The sequence below is a fragment of the Mauremys reevesii genome, linkage group 10 (assembly GCF_016161935.1).
Source record: "Mauremys reevesii isolate NIE-2019 linkage group 10, ASM1616193v1, whole genome shotgun sequence".
NCBI classification, from domain to species: Eukaryota; Metazoa; Chordata; order Testudines; family Geoemydidae; genus Mauremys; species Mauremys reevesii.
This window is the reverse complement of record NC_052632.1, coordinates 26,554,436-26,573,142: the sequence shown is the minus strand read 5'-3', so window position 1 is coordinate 26,573,142 and position 18,707 is coordinate 26,554,436. Positions and strand designations below refer to the sequence as shown.

The 18,707-nt window shown below is 39.8% G+C and overlaps 1 protein-coding gene across 4 annotated transcripts in view; it reads left to right on the top strand.

The window, feature by feature from the left end:
• The first annotated feature begins 5,749 nt into the window (after positions 1-5,749).
• The window catches only part of SLTM (SAFB like transcription modulator), a 29,800-nt gene continuing 16,842 nt past the window's right edge, over positions 5,750-18,707 (top strand). For 2 of the 4 annotated variants that reach the window (XM_039490154.1, XM_039490153.1), the window contains exons 1-6: positions 5,754-5,983; positions 7,072-7,159; positions 15,605-15,669; positions 16,065-16,253; positions 16,528-16,575; positions 17,648-17,675. In XM_039490154.1, coding sequence (XP_039346088.1) covers positions 5,810-5,983; positions 7,072-7,159; positions 15,605-15,669; positions 16,065-16,253; positions 16,528-16,575; positions 17,648-17,675 — 592 coding nt within the window. In that variant the 5' untranslated portion in view covers positions 5,754-5,809. Of the gene's footprint in view, positions 5,984-7,071; positions 7,160-15,604; positions 15,670-16,064; positions 16,254-16,527; positions 16,576-17,647; positions 17,676-18,707 lie in introns of all 4 variants that reach the window. The other 2 variants (XM_039490156.1, XM_039490155.1) reach the window with 2 other exon arrangements.

The following is an 18,707-nucleotide window of genomic DNA, read 5'->3' as shown; positions in this document are numbered from 1 at the left end:
TAGGTGTCAACTAACAGCTAAATGAGCTGGGGAGGATAAGCTGGAAATATTGGGGGCCGGAGCAGTTAGGATACATGTTGCTGGGAATGGTGGTGCAGGAGGTGGAGAATGACCAACCCACAGCAGTCTCCTCTCACACACTTAAAAAGGAAGTGTAACCACCATGTTATAGAACTGTCTAGATTTGGGACATATGCTAGCTATGGTTTCTCTTTCACTGGCCCTGTTAGCAACTACACATTGCAACCATTTCAAAGTATGACCATTATTTCTAGTCCACTATACGAAACTGTACAGGAGTGGGGAGGAGCGCTTAGGAATTACATAGCAACCAGATGGCCTAGTGGAAAGACTAAAAATTGGGTCTATTCCTAGCTCTGCCACTGGCCTGCTGAATGACCTTGAGCAAGTCACTTAATTGCTCTGTGCCTCAGTTGCCCATCTGTAAAATAGGGTAATGATGTAAAGTTCTCCAAGATCTACTGATATAAAGTGCTGTATAAAAGTGTTTTTGATTATTACCTAGCCACAGCAGTATATCAACTACAAACCTAGGTGAAAACTACAACTGCCTAAACGGCCACTAACTATCAGCAAACATTTCTTTGTTTCTACAGCTAAGAAATTAAATGCCAAAAATTTCATTAATGCAGAGTTAAGGTTGTCCAGTGATAGCTTGTCCCTTTCAGAATGTCAAGTTCAGCAAAACTCAAACTTCTGAAAACCAGGAAATACAGAGTTAAGGTAAATGCCTACACAACCTTAACTCCACCCTGTATGGGTGATGCCCCAAAACACCCAAAAACACACTTAGACTCTGCTTTTTAACTGTAATGGACAGGCACTATCTGCACTTGCCCTATTCTCAAATACTGAGGCTATGTCTCTACTACGGACCTTACAGCAGCACAGCTGTCGTGGTACAGTTGTGCTGCTGTAAGGTCTCCAGTGTAGCTGTTCTTTACCAGCGGGAGAGAGCTCCGCTGCTGGCATAACTAAACCACCCCCAACAAGTGGCGTTACCTGTGTTGACAGGAGAGCCTCTCCTATAGACATAGTGCTGTCCGCACCAGCACTTTTGTCAGTGAAACTTCTGTCAGTCAGGGATGTGTTTTTTCACACCCCTGACTGACAAAAGTGCTAGTGTAGACAAAGCCTGAGTCTATTCCCCATACAGAGTACACTTGCAAAATTTAACAGCCACTTCAAACCCTTTTACAACCCATTTATACTTGCACACAGTATATTTTCCCCTCTGATCGTTAAATGCACAGTCTGCTCTCATATCGCACCTCACTGCTAACAATACCCATGCCAAGAAAACACCAGTACCCTGCTGCTGACACAATTTACACAGTTCTGTATTGCATGTGTAGGTTGAGTTTTCAGTCCGCACATTTCGTCTCTTTCCTTTGATAACACATGGGGAGAGGGGAGACTTGTATGCAGAACTCCTCACATCACAATCATAGCTTTGATGCTCCTCAAACTAAAACTGATCCCCAGATCTCCTTATATCATAAACACTCCTTTACCAATCTACTCCACCTACTGCCTCCACCATCCAGGACTCACTACACCTAAAGCATGGACAATAACTTGAGTACATGCAAATAATTTCCAGTGGCTCTTACCATCTCCAGGAAGACTGGGTTAAGCTTGTGTGGGCATTTACCTTATTTCTGTATTTCCCGGTATCCAGAAGTTTGAGTTTTGCTCAACCTGACATTCTGGAAGGGCAGAAGTTATCATGGGGCAACCCTTAACTCTACATTAACAAAGTTTGTCATTTAATTGGCTGTGATTGTTAATGCCTCCCTCTGTGAGGGCTTTCTACTGGCAATGCTCAGATGTGCCAGCTCTCACCCAAAAATAACACTGGATAGAAATTACTTTGTCCATTATTGAACCACTCAATTTTTTTTTCCCCCAGGGAAACTGAAAGTTTGAGGGGGCATTGTCAAAAAGTTTGTAGAAAAAAAATTAAATTGTTCACAATGTTTTAAATATTTTTAGAATTTAAAAATATTTTTCATTAACTTTGTTTTTCCTTCCACATACTACTCAATCTACTTATAGCCTTTGACAGTATTAAAGAATGATGCTATTCTGACTGAGACCCTAGCAGGGGTGCCCATGTTTTCTAGTCACATGATTAAGGAGATGTAGTAAGAGTGATAGTTACTTTTATACTTTATTATGTGATCACATAGAAGAAACTAACATGATAGAGAGAGAAGTATTTGTGAGCAAACTAAGTTCATATTTTCATTTAAAAAAAAATCAAAACCAAACATTCCACCAAGCACATTGCTCATGGAAAAATATAGCTGTATACTTTTTCAATGCTGGTAAAATAAGTGGAAGAAAATGTGGTAGTATTTTTATTTTATGGGTATTTTTTGTTTTTGTATTTTTCCATGATGAATCACAGATAAATAAAACAGTTAGATTTCAAACAAACAAACAAACTACCTGTTTCTATTCCATGATCTAATTTCAGATCAGGAGAGTACATGCTATTTCCTAGCAAATATGCACAGTTTTAATAATCAAATGGAGAACATTAATTTCTGATTTATAAATAATTTATGGTTCTTTTCCTTGCTATCTTATAGGTGAATTAGTTTCTGCTTTAGAGCCAATATAATTTCTACAGAGTTCTTCTTACTTTTATATTATACACTACTTAACAATATATCAACAGGAAAACTACACAGTTGAGTGGACGATGGTGTTTCCCTTTTATAGCAACCAAATGCATTATTAGTGATCCTTAATTTTAAAATTTAATTTACCTGTATCTATATTATGCTTCATGCTTTGCTTTCGGGAGAGAGGGAGAGAGAGCGAGAGAGCAGCAAACAAACTTTGCATATAATTAGGAAGAAGGGCTGTCAAGCAATTAAAAAAATAATTGTGATTAACTGCATGATTAAAAAATAATCTCATGATTAATTGCACTGTTAAACAATAATAGAATACCATTTATTTAAATATTTTTTGATGTTTTCTACATTTTAAAATATATTGATTTCAATTACAACACAGAATACAAAGTGTACAGTTCTCACTTTATATTTTTGATTACAAGTATTTGCCCTGTAAAAAAACAAAAACAGTATTTTTCAATTCACCTAATACAAGTACTGTAGTGAAATCTCTTTATCATGAAAGGTGAACTTACAAATGTAGAATTGTGTAAACAAAAAAACCCAAACCAACCAGACTGATGCATATTCATTTTCATTATCTGAGTCAGATGCCACTAGCAGAAAGTTGATTTTTCTTTTTGCTCCACACCATGTCCCGCTCAGATTTTGGAAGGCGCTTCAGATTCTTAAACCTTGGGTCGAGTGCTGTAGCTATCTTTAGAAATCTCACACTGGTACCTTCTTTGCATTTTGTCAAATCTGCAGTGAAAGTGTTCTTAAAATGAAGAATATGTGCTGGGTCATCATCTGAGACTGCCAGAACATGAAATATATGGCAGAATGTGGGTAAAACAGAGCAGGGGACATACAATTCTCCCCCAAGGATTTCAGTCACAAATTTAATTAATGCATTTTTTTTAACAAGCTTCATCAGCATGGAAGCATGTCCTCTGGAATGGTGGCCGAAGCATGAAGGGGCATACGAATATTTAGCATATCTGGCACATAAATACCTTGCAATGCCAGCTACAAAAGTGACATGCAAATACCTGTTCTCACTTTCTGGTGACATTGTAAATAAGAGGCAGCATTATCTCCTGTAAATGTAAACAAACCCGTTTGTCTTAGCGATTGGCTGAACAAGACGTAAGACTGAGTGGACCTTTAGGCTCTAAAGTTTACATTGTTTTGTTTTTGAGTGCAGGTATGTAACAAAAAAAAAATCTCCATTTGGAAGTTGCATTTTCACAACAAAGAGATTGCACTACAGTACTTGTATGAGATTAATTGAAAAATACTATTTATTTTGTTTATCATTTTTAAAGTGCAAATGTTTGTAATAAAAAATATACACTGATTTCAATTACAACACAGAATACAATATATATGAAAACGTAGAAAAACATCCAAAATAGTTAATACATTTCAATTGGTATTCTATGGTTTAACAGCAACAAAGAATCCTGTGGCACCTTATAGACTAACAGACGTTCTGCAGCATGAGCTTTCGTGGGTGAATACCCACTTCTTCAGATGCAAGTCTGGTTTAACAGTGTGATTAAAGCTGTAATTAATGTTTTTAATTGCAATTAATTTTTTTCAGTTAATTGCATGAGTTAACTATGATTAATTGACAGCCCTGTTAGAAACACAGGAGTGGAAGAGACTTTCAGGTCATCCAGTCCAGTCCCCTGCTATCATAGGTAACTACATCATATAAGACAGTTAGTAAATTTAGGAAGTGCCATCTGAAAACTAGTTAAGTAGTTTGCCCACACTACTCCTATTGGAAGGCTGTTTCAGAACCTCACTCCTCTGATGGTTAGAAACCTTTTTCTATTTTCAACCTAAATTTATTCATGGACAATTTACATACATTTGTTCTTGGGCCAACATTGTCCTTTAGCTTAAATAGTTCTCCCTCCCTGATGTTTACCCCCTGATGTATTTGTATAGACCAGGGGTCAGCAATCTTTCAGGAGTGGTGTGCCAAGTCTTAATTTATTTACTCTAATTTAAGGTTTTGCGTGCCAGTAATACATTTTAACATTTTTAGACGGTCTCTTTCTATAAGTCTATAATATATAACTAAACTATTGTTGTATGTAGCGTAAATAAAGTTTTTAAAATGTTTAAGAAGCTTCATTTAAAATTCAATTAAAATGCAGAGCCCCCTGGACCAGTGGCCAGGACCCGGGCAGTGTGAGTGTCACTGAAAATCAGCTCGTGTGCCGCCTTCGGCACGTGTGCCATAGGTTGCCTACCCCGGTATAGACCAATTATATCCCCTCTTCATCCTTCAGCTGAAGAAGTCAAGCATTTCCTCCCACAAAACAGGTTGACTAATAGGAGCTAAGGCAATTGAAAAAAACTGCACCTCATTTTTGCCTGTCAAGATAAGGTTCCTGGTAGCAGAGAAAGACTTGAAAACATCAACCCTAACAGCTCAAAAAACAGAAGGCAAATACAAAGAATCCCCCACTGATTATTTTAAATTCTCATGATTTCTAAGCCACTCATTATTCGGGGGGGGTGACTCATGGTTTTTGAGAACTTGGGGTTGGCGATGCTGGAGTAGCTTTCAGGATAATAATGTTTTCCTTACGCTAATACAGTTTCTTTAGGAGAATGCGACTCTACCATTGTGGCCTAGCAGCTCCCAAACCTCAGAGGCCCCGGAGATGCCCAGGGAGCCCAGGGCTGGCTGATCAGAGGCTCTGCACAGTGGTTCCTGGGTCTCAGTGGCTGCCCATGACAGCAGCCTGGGCGCCAAGCAGGGAGCCTTGCAGAGAACATACCACAGCCCCCAGCGGGCTCCTCTGACAAGCTCTCGGGGCTGTAGCCGGAGACAATGGGAGTCTCCTCGGTCCTGCCCACGGCCAGCGCCACCTTCACCTCCTCCCCACAGAGCACCCCCTTCTCCCAGCCCCCGGGCGGAGACCAGAGCCCCCCGGACACCCCCCCCCGGCGCAGGGCGGGCAGGCTGTGCTGCGAGGCTCCAGGTAAGCCTCGGGGAACAGGAGGCAGCCAGGCAACGCGCATGCCCACTTCAGCCGGGTCCTGTGCTGCCGCCATCCGGGTACCGACGGAGGGAGGGAGCAAGCGGCTGAGGGGGTTTCATTGTGCGTGCAGCTGCCGCGCTCACTCGCCCTAAAATGGCCGCCGCTGCCGCCGTCTCCTCTCCCGCCGCAGCCCCGTCTGCAGGGCCAGCCCAGATGGAGAGCAAGAAGATCACCGACCTGCGGGTCATCGATCTCAAGTCGGAGCTGAAGCGGCGCAACCTGGATATCACCGGGGTGAAGACGGTGCTCATCTCCCGGCTCAAGCAGGTGAGAGGCCGGCGTAGGCCGCGCGGCCAGGCCAGGCCGGGCCGTACTTTGCTCTCTGGATTCGGGAGCCTGCTGGGGCCTTGCCCGGCTCTGAGCTCCGGCGGCGGGCGAACCGCTGCTGGGCGGCCCGGCTCTGACGGTGGGCGAACCGCTGCTGTTAACTACGCTGCCCGCGGAGGGGCCTCGCCGCCTTTCGCCCACGAGGGCCGCCGCCGCGCACCTCCTGAGGGGCTCATCTGGCCGCGCAGCCCGGGAGTCCGCCGCACGAGTGTTTTAAATGATTGCGGTTGGAGGTGAGGGGGTGGAGGCTGGGCGTGGTGCCCGGGCCGGTGGTACCCTGGGCTGGTGCCATCGGCCTGGGTTGAGCAGAAATCTGCATTTGGACATCGCCACAGCTTTTTTCATCTGCCAGCTCCCTTCCGAGGTAGGGGTAGCGGCTCCTGGGAGCCCCGTACTGCGGGATTGAGCCCAGCACACACAGGCGGGCGTCTCGCCGGCGCTGGGCTCCCCCTGTAAAAACAGCCTGGCCCTAGCCCCGGTTTTGCCATTGCTCCGAGTTGGCATAGATGGGTGACGCCATTTGCGTTGCTTTGTAAGCTCGGTGGTTCTGTTGCCCCGGCACCCTTCTCTGTTGGGTCTGTACGGGGCCTATTTACAGCAGGAGACCGTCTTGCTTTCTTCTTCCTTCTGACATCGACTGAGCATCTCAAGGTATGGCTGCCACGAAATGACGTGTGGCGGGTTGCCGGCCTGTGCAAATGCAGGAATGTTCTTGTAAGAGTATTTTCCTAGGGCTTTGACCTGGCCTAAGTGGTGTTGTCTTTATTTAAATTGCCCTGTACCATTACGTTTTGTGTGAGTAGTATGTTGATTTGTGTTACATTTTGTAAAAACGTTACACATCACTTAGGCTGCTGCCCTTACCTAGATTATTTTCCTCTCCTCCTCAAGCCTTAAAAGTACTATCTAATCTGAATCCCTTAAGCAATACTTTGTATTTAGGAAGAACAAGTAATTAGGTTTTTTGTGTGTAAATTATCAACTTCTAGTTAAAATTCATAAAACAATATTTATTATGTCTTATTTAGGCTATAGAAGAAGAAGGAGGAGATCCAGATAATATTGAAATAACTGTTTCAGCTGATACACCTATCAAGAAGCCAACAAAAGGCAAAGGTTAAAACCTATTAATGCAAATTATACTGTGAAAAATCTATTTACTTAAGGTTTTTAAAAGTTTAATTGTCAAATTAAAAATAAGTCTTCACCTGTTGTGAATACTGAGAAACAGTCCTTGTGGATATCTGCCCAAATTATGAGGCATTGTCCTTGATACAATTTTGCCCACTTGTCTATAAATTTAGTTAAACACGGTCTCTCTCTTCCCCTCCCTCCCCCCCCCCAAAAAAACAAACAAACAAACTTGACGACTGTGTGTGGTACTGACTACTCTCACATATTTACAGGTATCAGCTACTTATTGTGTTTTTTCTGGAAATGCTCAGACTCTATTTAAGATTGTCATCCAACTTGAGAAAAGAAATAGTTTCATGTGATGGCGGTGATTGTACACCAAAAATAATAGTGGCCAGTCTAAAACTGAATTGCATGTCAATCTTAAACTGAAATATTCTTGCATAAAGAATTTTTGAATAAGTCTTATCTGTACTGCTTGGGATAAATGCAAAAAGAAACAACATAGACTAGTGACTTGGTTTTGCTTCTAATAGTTTCACTTTCTCATGTGAAATTACTGCACTGTTAAGGAGGAAACAAAATTGTATGGAAGCTTGAAAATTTAGAAACCTTTCTACTGATATTGTTACACAGGTTGTGTATTTAGCAAAAAGTAAACTGAGACCTGAGTTGTTACTCCTGCTATTACCATCGGTGTTTACCTCCTTTCTTCTTCAGCCTTCTAAATCATGAATGAGATACACATCACTATATTGAATTAGCCTGTGACAAGGCCCCTCTTGGATAGTCTAGCTCTCCACCCTGTTGCCCTGCCCTCTGAGACTATTACTGTGTGGGGCAAGTCTTTGAAAGCTGCTAGTTAAGATTTGGCTTCCAGTTTTTCTATAGAGTTAAATTTTGGTTAAATTTTACTTACAGAATATGAACCCTTTTTCAAAAAGATGCCATCTGTCTTAAGACAAGTTCTCACTTTCTCCTCTCACCCATGTTGAAAAAACTTATGGAAATTGATTATAATGGGATACTTACTTGATTCACATGTTTCTGTTAACAAGGGTCCTTTGATAGAACCTGAATATAATTCACACTTCATATTTAAATTTTATAACATTACAAACACACTGTTAGCTCTTAACCGTATTCAGATATGTTCATCTTCTAAAGTGAATATCCTGGAGGAATGTATTCATTTGTCAATATGATCTGTCATATTTTCCCAGTCTTGGCTTTTCAGAAACTGTAAGAGCATTTCTTCCGCATTGAGAACAAAGTGTTTAGCAACCAGATATTACTTCATTAGGATTATATGCATTCATTTAACCTCATGATGTTGGTCTCCCCTCCTGCTTGTTTCTCTCTTCCACTGTAGAGATTTAACATTTCTGCTAAAATGCTATTACTTTAATCTCTTATAAACCTAACAGTTTCCTCCAGTTAGAAAGACTAGCACTTGAAAAACACATTAGTCAGCTTGTCCTAGGAAGTTTTCCCGGGTAAGCAGGGGAATTTAAGCCATTGATTTCCTCCAGAAACTGAGCTTTCTTTTAAGACAACCTGTAGTGTAGACATACGTTATGCCAACATAACCTATTTCAGTCAGGCATCTGAATAAACCACCCTCAAGCAACATAAATTACAGTGACATGGGAGCCGGTGTGGACAGCGCTATGGATGGCACTCTCCCATCAGTTTAGAGCGTCTTCACCAGACGTGCAGCTGCGCCACTGTATGTGTAGGCAAGCCCTAAGACTCTAGCCATTCTGGTTTCAAAAACAGTCCTCCAATGTGTATAGATACAGTTTTCCCTCCCTGATGGACTTCGCTAACAAACTGCTGTAGTGATCTTTCTGCTGTAGTGATCTTTCTCCAAGCAGCTGTAGGGTGAAGCTATTAAGTATCTAGCAGGTTTTACTGATGCTATTCAGAACTTTATGGTAAGGACAATTTTACTTCTCCCTGATCTTGATACAGCTACTGCTGGGATGGGGGAAAGCTATGAACAGCAGGGGCTGCCACTGAAGTTGTAAGGGAAATAGTAGATCCATTAGAAAGAGGCTGGGGGAAGGATAAGATAGAAGAGAGCCTTCTTTGGAACATCTGTGAAAGGGGAGACCAAAGCTTTTTCCATTCAAGTATGAACTTCAAACTTTTCAGACAGCAAATCAGTAATGCTTTCAAAATTAAAAAAAGCTAATAGGTGTCTACGGTTTCAGGCCGAGATAAAACTGAGTGCTAAATAGAACTTGCTTGAATAACTTCTGTTGTGCCTCTTCACTCCTGGATTTAATAGCTAATTCCTCTTGTGTGCAGGCACATGGTTTTTTGTTTTTAAAAAAGATCTTGTTTCCTTAATCTCCTGTTCAGTGCTGAATACTGTCACCAAAATCTTGTTCTGGCCACATGTGAAGATCCTAGTAACTTAGATGTCTAGGTCAGATGTAGTAGCTCACCTGCAAGGAATTATGTAATATTTTCTGTGAAACATTAGTAGATGTGAACATTCTCCTGGAGCATTTACAACCCAAATGCTGCAGCTTTGTGCTAATGCTGGGGAACTTGAGATTGAAACATTTTGTCTATAGCATAAAATAAAACATGATGAATGAGAAGTAAACATTAAAACAAGTTTTAATACCAAGATGCTAATGCAAACAAGGACACTAGTTTGTCATGCGAGACCAATGGGTCTTGCTTAAACATAGTTTAACAAACTTCCTTTGTCTAATTTCAGGCCATAATTCCAGTTTAAAGGCAGTGTGTTGGTGGAAGTAACATGCATCTGCCTGTAGCTATCTGACCCTGTTACTACCTGGATGAATTTGGTTCCTTTACTATCCAACTCCATTGTATCACTAAAAGATGTATATGTACTAGCACATGCTATAGTACTGTTGTCATCTTATTCCTCCACACTACTTAGCCTTCATGTCCCTAAATTTTATAGTGTCCCCCGAATGTCAGTTTTTCAAAAATAATAAAATACTTAAAAGATGAGGCACATCTCTACCCCTCCCCCCAAAAACCCCATAGTTTTCCTGACTATTAATGACATCCAACAACACAGAATTGTGTAATCAAAATTTTATTCCATAATCTTTTGTTTGTCAAATATGCTACTTGTCATCAGTACAAAAACTACACAGTGCTGCTGTGCAGTAAAACCATAATATCTTATCCAAGAGAGAGAGTGACATTTGAAGTGACTTACACAGTCATGCCACTTGTTCCATCACATTTCTTGGTATAAACCCTGCTGTCTGTATTCACATTTCCCTGCCATTACTCCCTGGTTACCTATATCTTTATCTGATAGTTTTCAATAGGCCTCTGGCTCTCCACAGGAAAAACTGATTACTCATCTGTTTTATACTAGATAATCTTCCACCACCATTTAACTCAGTTTCCTTTGGAACACTCCTAAATGCCTCAGTCTGTTAGTGTGTTCTTAGCTCTGTCTCCCTTCTTTATTATTGGGCACTGTCCTGCAGTATTCACTCACCATGGATGGTGCCTCTTTCAGGGCTGAGGCTTCCCTTTGAGGTCTTTCAACCCATTGTTGTCGTCCTCACTGTGTGGGCCCACTCTTGTTCCAGAGCTGCATCTTCCTCTTCGTGATTTGGCCCTCCAGTCATGTCACTGTATGATTTCCTCTTCTGGGGTATAGAGTCTCACTGGACTTGCTGTCCAGATAATGCCACTCTCAGTGGCTGGTAGGAGAACCTGGGCCTGCACACTATTCTGGGTTCCAGCAGAGAGACCCTGTGACATGCAGCCAAGGTCTGGTCAGTCCCCAGTCTTGCTGCTCGTTCTCTCTGGACTGCTTCCTACTCCACTTCCCACAGGCTTTCTCCTCCACCCTTTTATCTCCCGAGGGCTTAACCACCAGTTTTGGGAGAATCTGCTCTCCTTTTGCTGCCTTGCCCTATCCTTAGCATTTTCAGCATTGGCTTCTCTAGGCACCACAGGTCACATTGCCAACTAAGTCTTTCCCTTGATATTAGTAAACCTTCATGCTGCTGTTCTTCCCAAATTGCTGCTACAGTTGTGCTGAGTAGAACAACCATGGAAGAAGCTAGTTTGAACTCATCACCAGACATAAAGCAGATTGAGGTTACCCTTTTCAGTGTTGAGCTGTTTTTATAAAAAAAAAATAAAATAAAGGTGACTTCTCCAATGCTCGGCATGGGATTCAAAATCATAACTGTGGTCTGCTGTCTCAAATATACCCAGGTATCAGGATAATCACTAAAGCTGTTCATGATGCCCTTAAGCTTGTATAGAATGTTTATACTTAATAGACACGTCATTTGGCAGATTCCTTTAAGCAGTTTACTCAGTTACAATTTGCAGGCATCTGGGTATTGCATGGCTGGCTTCACCAATTAAGTTGCATTCACAGATTTTATAGCATTCCAGTCAACAGCAAACCAACCACTGAGACTGTTACTCTCTCATGAGACTTGTGAGGAGGCATCCTTACCTGAAGTCAATCCCTTTCTCAAAAAAGTAGTTCATTACTATTTACAATACGTACAGATGCAAAAAGAGTGTGTACCTCCAAACTCTAGACATCTCCATTGCTTAACTCCTGCTAAGTGTATTACTACAAACCAAAGACTTATTTTTCTAATGGTTTTTCATGTGCTTTTTGTTAACATTAGTTATTAACTTCACTTTAAGCAGTTTAAAAGCATATATTTGATCTATATACCTGAAACTACAATAAAAATAATATTTTTGATATTTCTGTCTGCAAACTCTATAAACCCATTCTCTGGCGAATTTCAATATAGTAATTGATCATTTCTGACTTGGCTCAGTTATTTTCTTAATTTAGAGCATTGACAGTGGCATGCTGGAGAAACTTTAAAATTTATTATAGCATCTTCAAAATGTACCATATAGGTTTGCAAAAATAGGATAAAGTGTAACTTTTATGTGAAGTTAATCTTATTTGGGCAAATAGTGACACTGAAGTCAAGTGAGGGTTGCAGGATCAGGCCCATACTAATTAAATACTATTGCAAAGTATTTTTCTGTGTGGTTTAAAAAAAAAACAAACCACAAACAATCTTTTTGGGAAAGGGGCCACCTTTGAGTGTGGTGCCTACCAAAACTGGCCTGAGTGGGTCTACTAGCTGCTACTGCAGGGTAAATAATAAATATCATCATCACATTTCTCACCTTTTTTCCTTAAACACTAAAGGTTTTAAAACTGCATATTTTCGCATCAGATATAATTTGGCCAATATATAACTAGTGCTTGATTTGTTAGCAAAGCATTACATTTAACACCCACTCACATTCATATTTTAGTTAAATATCCTTTTTCTCATAATTCACTAGACCCTTAGGAGGTCTGAATCATCATTTGTGTAAAGGGTTGTGAATGAGTAAGACAAGCAGAATAGTTACCTGGGTCATGTAAATGAGTTGGGAATTAAATCTGCTTGCTGATAGCATTAATCTGGCAACTAACTGTGTTATGAATCCTTTGCTCCAGTCCCAGCTAGGGGGAGTAGTAGAGTTCAGGCAGGAAAATACCCATGCTTTAAGCCAATAGGGCTTGTTACAACATCTGGCAGTTTGGATCAATAGCTGTGCTCTAAGGGTTATGAAGTATGATGTCTAAAGTAGTGCCTTTCTCCCAAAGTATAACTGATACAGTATTGCATTCCAGACAACTTATATTGATTAAGTTCAGGCACTCAGATTTGTGGCAGGCTGTATTAGCAACACTGCAGGATCAGGCCCATACTAATACAGGTGTTTGTTGGATGACTTGGAAGTAGGAACTTTTCTATATGTTGCCACCTTGCTTTGCTTCAGAGGCACTACCAGGTGTTCTCTAGCGACAGTAACATATGTGCCTTTTAGCCCCAGGTATTGGTCCCTTAGATGATACTGATCTTGCATAACAATTGTTCTCTCACTGAAAAATGCTTTCTGGGGTCTGACCTTAGCGGTGTGGGCACACTATACAACACTGTCCTTGCTTACCTGTGGATGGACCAGTAGTAATCTAGTTCATTTACATTAGCACCATTCATTATTACTGAACACTTCAGTCTCTGAAGGCCTTTTTTTGTCAAAACATATTGTCAATATTAGAGGCATGTTGCATTAACAGAGAACTATCTGCATCAGCACCTTTAAGTAGTAATTGCACTAGAATAAGTTGTGTTGATACTTTTTTGAGAGAATAAGGGCATCATAGTTTCGCTTGAAGATGAAGATTGTCTTTTCTCATACTTCGAACACTCGTGTAACATCAAGGAATAAATGTGGGCTTGCTTTTATTGCAATGTGTTAAGGTGGATTGCAAGTATTTGATCATCATGGAGAGAGAGACTTGGAGTAACAGCAAGTGTCGTCCCATCTGGTCTAGGCTGTACCCAAAAAAGAGAAAAATCATTCTGATGCTCCCATTTATTTGGCTTCTGATGAGGACACTTTCAGAAATCAGGCTTTCAAGAAAGATGCCTTTGAGTGCCATAATGTCTGAGGACTTTCATGTTGGGGGGGGGGGGGAGGGTACCTCTTCTCCCCCTTACCTCCCCAATGCTTCTAGTTAATTTTTTCCTCCACAAGGCAAGCAGATGAATTTTAGAAACACCCTTTGAAGAGTCTAGAGACTGACATCTATTCAATGAAATAGGCCTTTGCTGGACACCTGTAGCATCAAGAACACTTGCCTCATGAGTATAGTGTGCATGTTTATCTGGATACAGGTGCAGGAGAAGTTCAAGGATCGAAGGTAGAACATGGAGAAGTCCCGTGAAGGCCAACAAAGCATTCAATTAGATGACTGATTTTTTGTTTGTTTTTGTTTTTTGTTTTAAAGAAGCAAATTGTGATGCCGAAAGGACAAGTACAGAAGTCACTGTTCGATAATACTGCTTTTAATTACATTTCATTCTTCATTTATCCTTTGTTTATGTGGACTATAAGATTGTTGGAACATACATGAATATAGCTGCTACTGGAGTGATACAAATTGCCCGAGCTTAAAAAAAAAAAAAAAAAAAGTGCAATTCTAAACCAGTCTAGATTAGACTCATGTTTTCAAGATCTGAGGATTCCATGGAGTCGAATGGATCTTTCTGTTGTGAAGTCACTCCCCACCTAAAGAAGACTAGCTTCTTAAAACATGCCTTTTGAGTATAATTTTTTCTTTGCCACTTGTACCTTGCTAATTTCATGGTATTGCACTCCAAATATAAAGCAGCAATGCTAAACATAGCAAAAGGACGCCTTTTTAATTCAAATCTGAATTGATCTAAAAATGCATTTATAAAAACTAGTTTGGGCATTTATCTGTATCTTACTCATGTAACTAATGAGAGAACAGTCAATGTGTGCCCTGTTTGGTTAGGAAGTTTGCAAGTTTTAAAGTACTGTTTAGAACTTGCCTCTTAGAAGATTTAAAAAAAAAAAGTTGTTGATCTTTCTTCAAGAGACAAACATGCCTATTACATCAGAAGTGGATGTGGGGCTGTTTGTGCTAAGGAGTGATGAACTTTAATTGTCTAGATATATGGTCCATTCACAGGAAGAAAGGGTATGGTGAAAAATTGAAGAGCAAATAATTAATGTGTAAAATACAGTAAGTAGCAAAAAGCCTTCATTGGGGAAATTCAGTGATCCTAATTGCCCATGTCATCCCAGTTGCATCTGGTCATGGATTCCAGCAGAAACCCAGTTGCACCAATTCTGATCAGAATGTGCACTTTTCTAAAAGGTTACTCACAGGCTGATTCTTGGGATTAAGTTTTTCAGTGTCTTTTTTATTCTTGGAATTATTTGAAGTGCACATCTGGGTTACTCATCTAGAAAAGATAAGTGGGCTCCAATGGAGTTCTCAGTCACCTTATCCACTCTCTTACCTTCCCCCCTCCCCCCACCCCCCCAAAAAAAACCCCAACCAAACAAAGCAAAACATACACAATGCTAGATTTGTGACAGTTGTCTCTGAGAGGGAGATAATTCATTGCCAGGTCTTAATTCTAAAGTTTAGCACCTAGAGCTGGTTGCTAACTACAATTAATGCTACTTCACTGTTATCAGAATTACTACATAACATTTTTTTTTTTTTTTTAATTTAAGAATTGAGTCTGAAGAACAATGAGTAAATTCTAAAGGGGAGGGGTCAGAATTGAAGAAGCATCACCTTGTTAGGTGGGTCTTGATGCCTGTGCGCTATTAAATGATTACATACCAACTTTATTTCATAACCCTTGAGTTTCATCTCAAAACATAATGTTCTTTGGGAATTATACCATGGTGAGTGATTCAGTTGAGCTGTAGTATTATGCAGAATAGTTAATTTAACCCTACTTCTCCCACATCATAATGTATATGAAGTCAAGTCTTACAATAGGAGTTGCTTTGAACTGTAGTCATTAGTGTATCCTGTCTTTTTAGGTAAAAAACAGGAAACTGATGAACTAAGTGGTGATGCTTCAGTGGAAGATGATTCCTTTGTCAAGGTAATAACTAAATCTGTTTGAGAACTTATATACTGAACTGTTCCAGTCAGGTAAATGAAGCAAAGTTTTAGCTGAAAAGCTCCATTTGACACAAGTTAACTTAGATGGAGATCTAAATCCTTGTTCATGCTGTGTTTACACTACTACAAGATATTTGATCACCTCTTATTACACACACATTCAATTATATGGCTTGATTTATCTTGATGCATAACTTTCTGCGTGTGAGCATGCTGTGTGCTTCAAAATAAATGGGAACTCTAGGAATGACAACAATAAACAATGTTGAAAATGTAGCTATTTGATATTCTTTTGAAGAAACAATGGCTTTGTTTTACTGGAAGGAAAATCTGGCTCATGCCTCGAGTTATACCATATGTTGTTCTGATTGAAAGGAAAGTGAGTTGGAGGTTCAAGATGCAAGCGATCAAGATGGAAATGATGAACTGAAGGACTTTGAAGAAGCTGGTGAAAATGAAGACGAGAACTCACATTCTAAAGAACTGCTTCCTTCAGAAAAGAAATATTCTGATTCAAAACAGGGAGAGACAACAGAAGATGCAGAGAAGGATTTTGAAAGCCAGGTACCTTGCCACGCTTATTAAAATCTGTATGAACTTTCATCGGAAAAACACATTTCTGTTTTTAGTCTGTCAAACTCTTCGGGAAGCTAAAGGTTGTCTCTTTCAGTCTGTGTTATTCAGCTCACTAAAAGAGGTAGTACTTACTTCAAACTCCCCTGCTCCTCTTAATCTGTTTTAGGAGTACAGAGCTGAATCTCCTGACTCTCTAGATGCTTTTTAAATATAATTATTACTAGCTTGTTTAGCAAGCCCCTTATCTATGTTTTCAACTTAGGAAAATGATCTTCAGGACACAGAAGATGATACATTTCCAACTGTCCATGTAAGTTTCAAACAGTCTTGTTAAACTTATGATTAGGAAATTGAAGCAAAGCTTGGCTTAAAGTGACCTTCTTTCTCAGTTATTAGGCTTGCACCTTTGAGCTTCTGATGGTATAATACAGATGTTTGCAAATGACCGCAATGCAAGATTTGCTCACTTTATTATGGATGGGCCTGGACTTTGAGAGATCCTCTCAAAGTGACTATACTTGGCTCTTGTGGGGGCATTATACACACATTTAGCTAATCGAACTGAAAATACTTTGAGGTACCTCTTTAGCGAAAGTTGAGAACTGATATGTGGCATCTCTAACACAATGTATACAAAACCCTCCTCTCTTTCATTTCAGAACTTCATTTCCGAAGTTAAAATTTTAAAAATGTTCTGGAGATGAAGGTTCAGATACCTTTTTTTTTTTTTTTTTAAAAGGTAAAATTCTTCTTCCAGTTCTGAAATTCATACAGCGTTCCAGACACTTCTGATGAAGACATCCAGAATGTGTGAAATATATAGTGGAAACAGATCATCTTCCCCCTCTTAGTTAACCTTTGTAACCCAAAAAAGTAAACATTTGTTAAACAGCATATATATATCAGACATTTGTTTGTATATTATTCAAACCAGGGGCTCTCTCATTTCCAAGGCTAACACTAATTAATTGCCTTTGATGAAACAGTGCAACAGAACAGAGATCATATTACTTGTTACTCTTGTTCTGAAGACGGTAACTCTAGAACACATATCAAGTAACACTTTGTTGACTACAGTAGAATTTGGTAACGTTGCCGCCAGTTGTAAATTCCCTTTAATGGAAAAGGGAACTTTTATAGAAAGGGAACTGTTCTTAAGTGGAAAACAAAGATGTTACTGAATGCTGTGGTATGAATTCTAACTGGCTACAAAAGATGGTGTAAACAATTTGTACCATCAACTTCTAATTAAACTCTTTAGTTTTTGGAAACAGTTCCTTAATTCAAAAATTTGGATTACTGTGGATTTGAAATTCATAACGGTTGTGCTTAAACTCTTGTAGCAAACAGATACTTAAACTTGATTTCCCCCTGTCTTGCAGAATGGTGAAGAGGAAGAAAATGAAAAAGGTACGTTTTGAAGTTTAGTAGAGTTGAGAGGTTTAAAAAACGCCTTAAACTGGTAGATTAAAAGTGAAACTTGCTTAATATTTAGTCTAACATTAGGTTTGTCTTCAGTATTAAATATTGACTGTCTCTGTATTAAGCTCACTAAGATCCATATACTCAGTGGATTTATTTTTCTCTTAAAAGTGGATGATAGTACATATCCGTTACTGTGGTGGATGTATGCTTATTATTAATTAAACAAAACCAAACCAAACCAAATATGCAAGCACTTCTGTTTCTATAGTGCAGTAAATCTTGATGCACAAATTGAAGACTTGCACTGCAGTAACTGGTAGATGCGTAACTGAATGAGACAGTACATTAGTATACTGAACTTTGAAAACTCTACCAATTATGGACCATCATCTACTTGACTTTTCACATACTGTCGTCCACGTGCTGTCAAGTTGTGCTTAGGATGGTAAAGGAAGCTTTCAGAAACGTGGAGGAGTCTCAACAGCGGCTTTTTTTTAAAGCCATTCTACTTAGTAACACTACAGAAGCAATGTGACACATCTGACCAACCAGAGACTTTCTGGAGAGAAGACAAAGGATTCTACATATTGTGGACTAGAAAGGACATGGAGCACTTCCACTTTAAACAAGATGGACAGTATTGAAGTTACAGAATAAACCTACAGACTCTCTGTTTACGAGGGACCCTATCGCTGAAGCATCTGTTTTCTGTGAATGCAAGAATATTGTTGGAGATGCTACTTATGGGACTGAGAATGAATACTGAAAATCTGCAAAGAGGATGAAGACTGAAAACCAGTTTTCTACGAACTTTGAAGTTCACACTTCGGTTTCTGCAGCAGACTTGTACAGCTATCTTGACTGCCAAACAACCATTCAGAAAGGAGGATCAAGACAGAACTGTGAAACTGTATTGAAGACTGACTTAGACTCTCCCGACTGTAACTCTTAAGGATTATGGAAGGTTAAAAGTCTTACAACAAGGAAGTTTTTCAAACATTGATTAAATCAAACTGC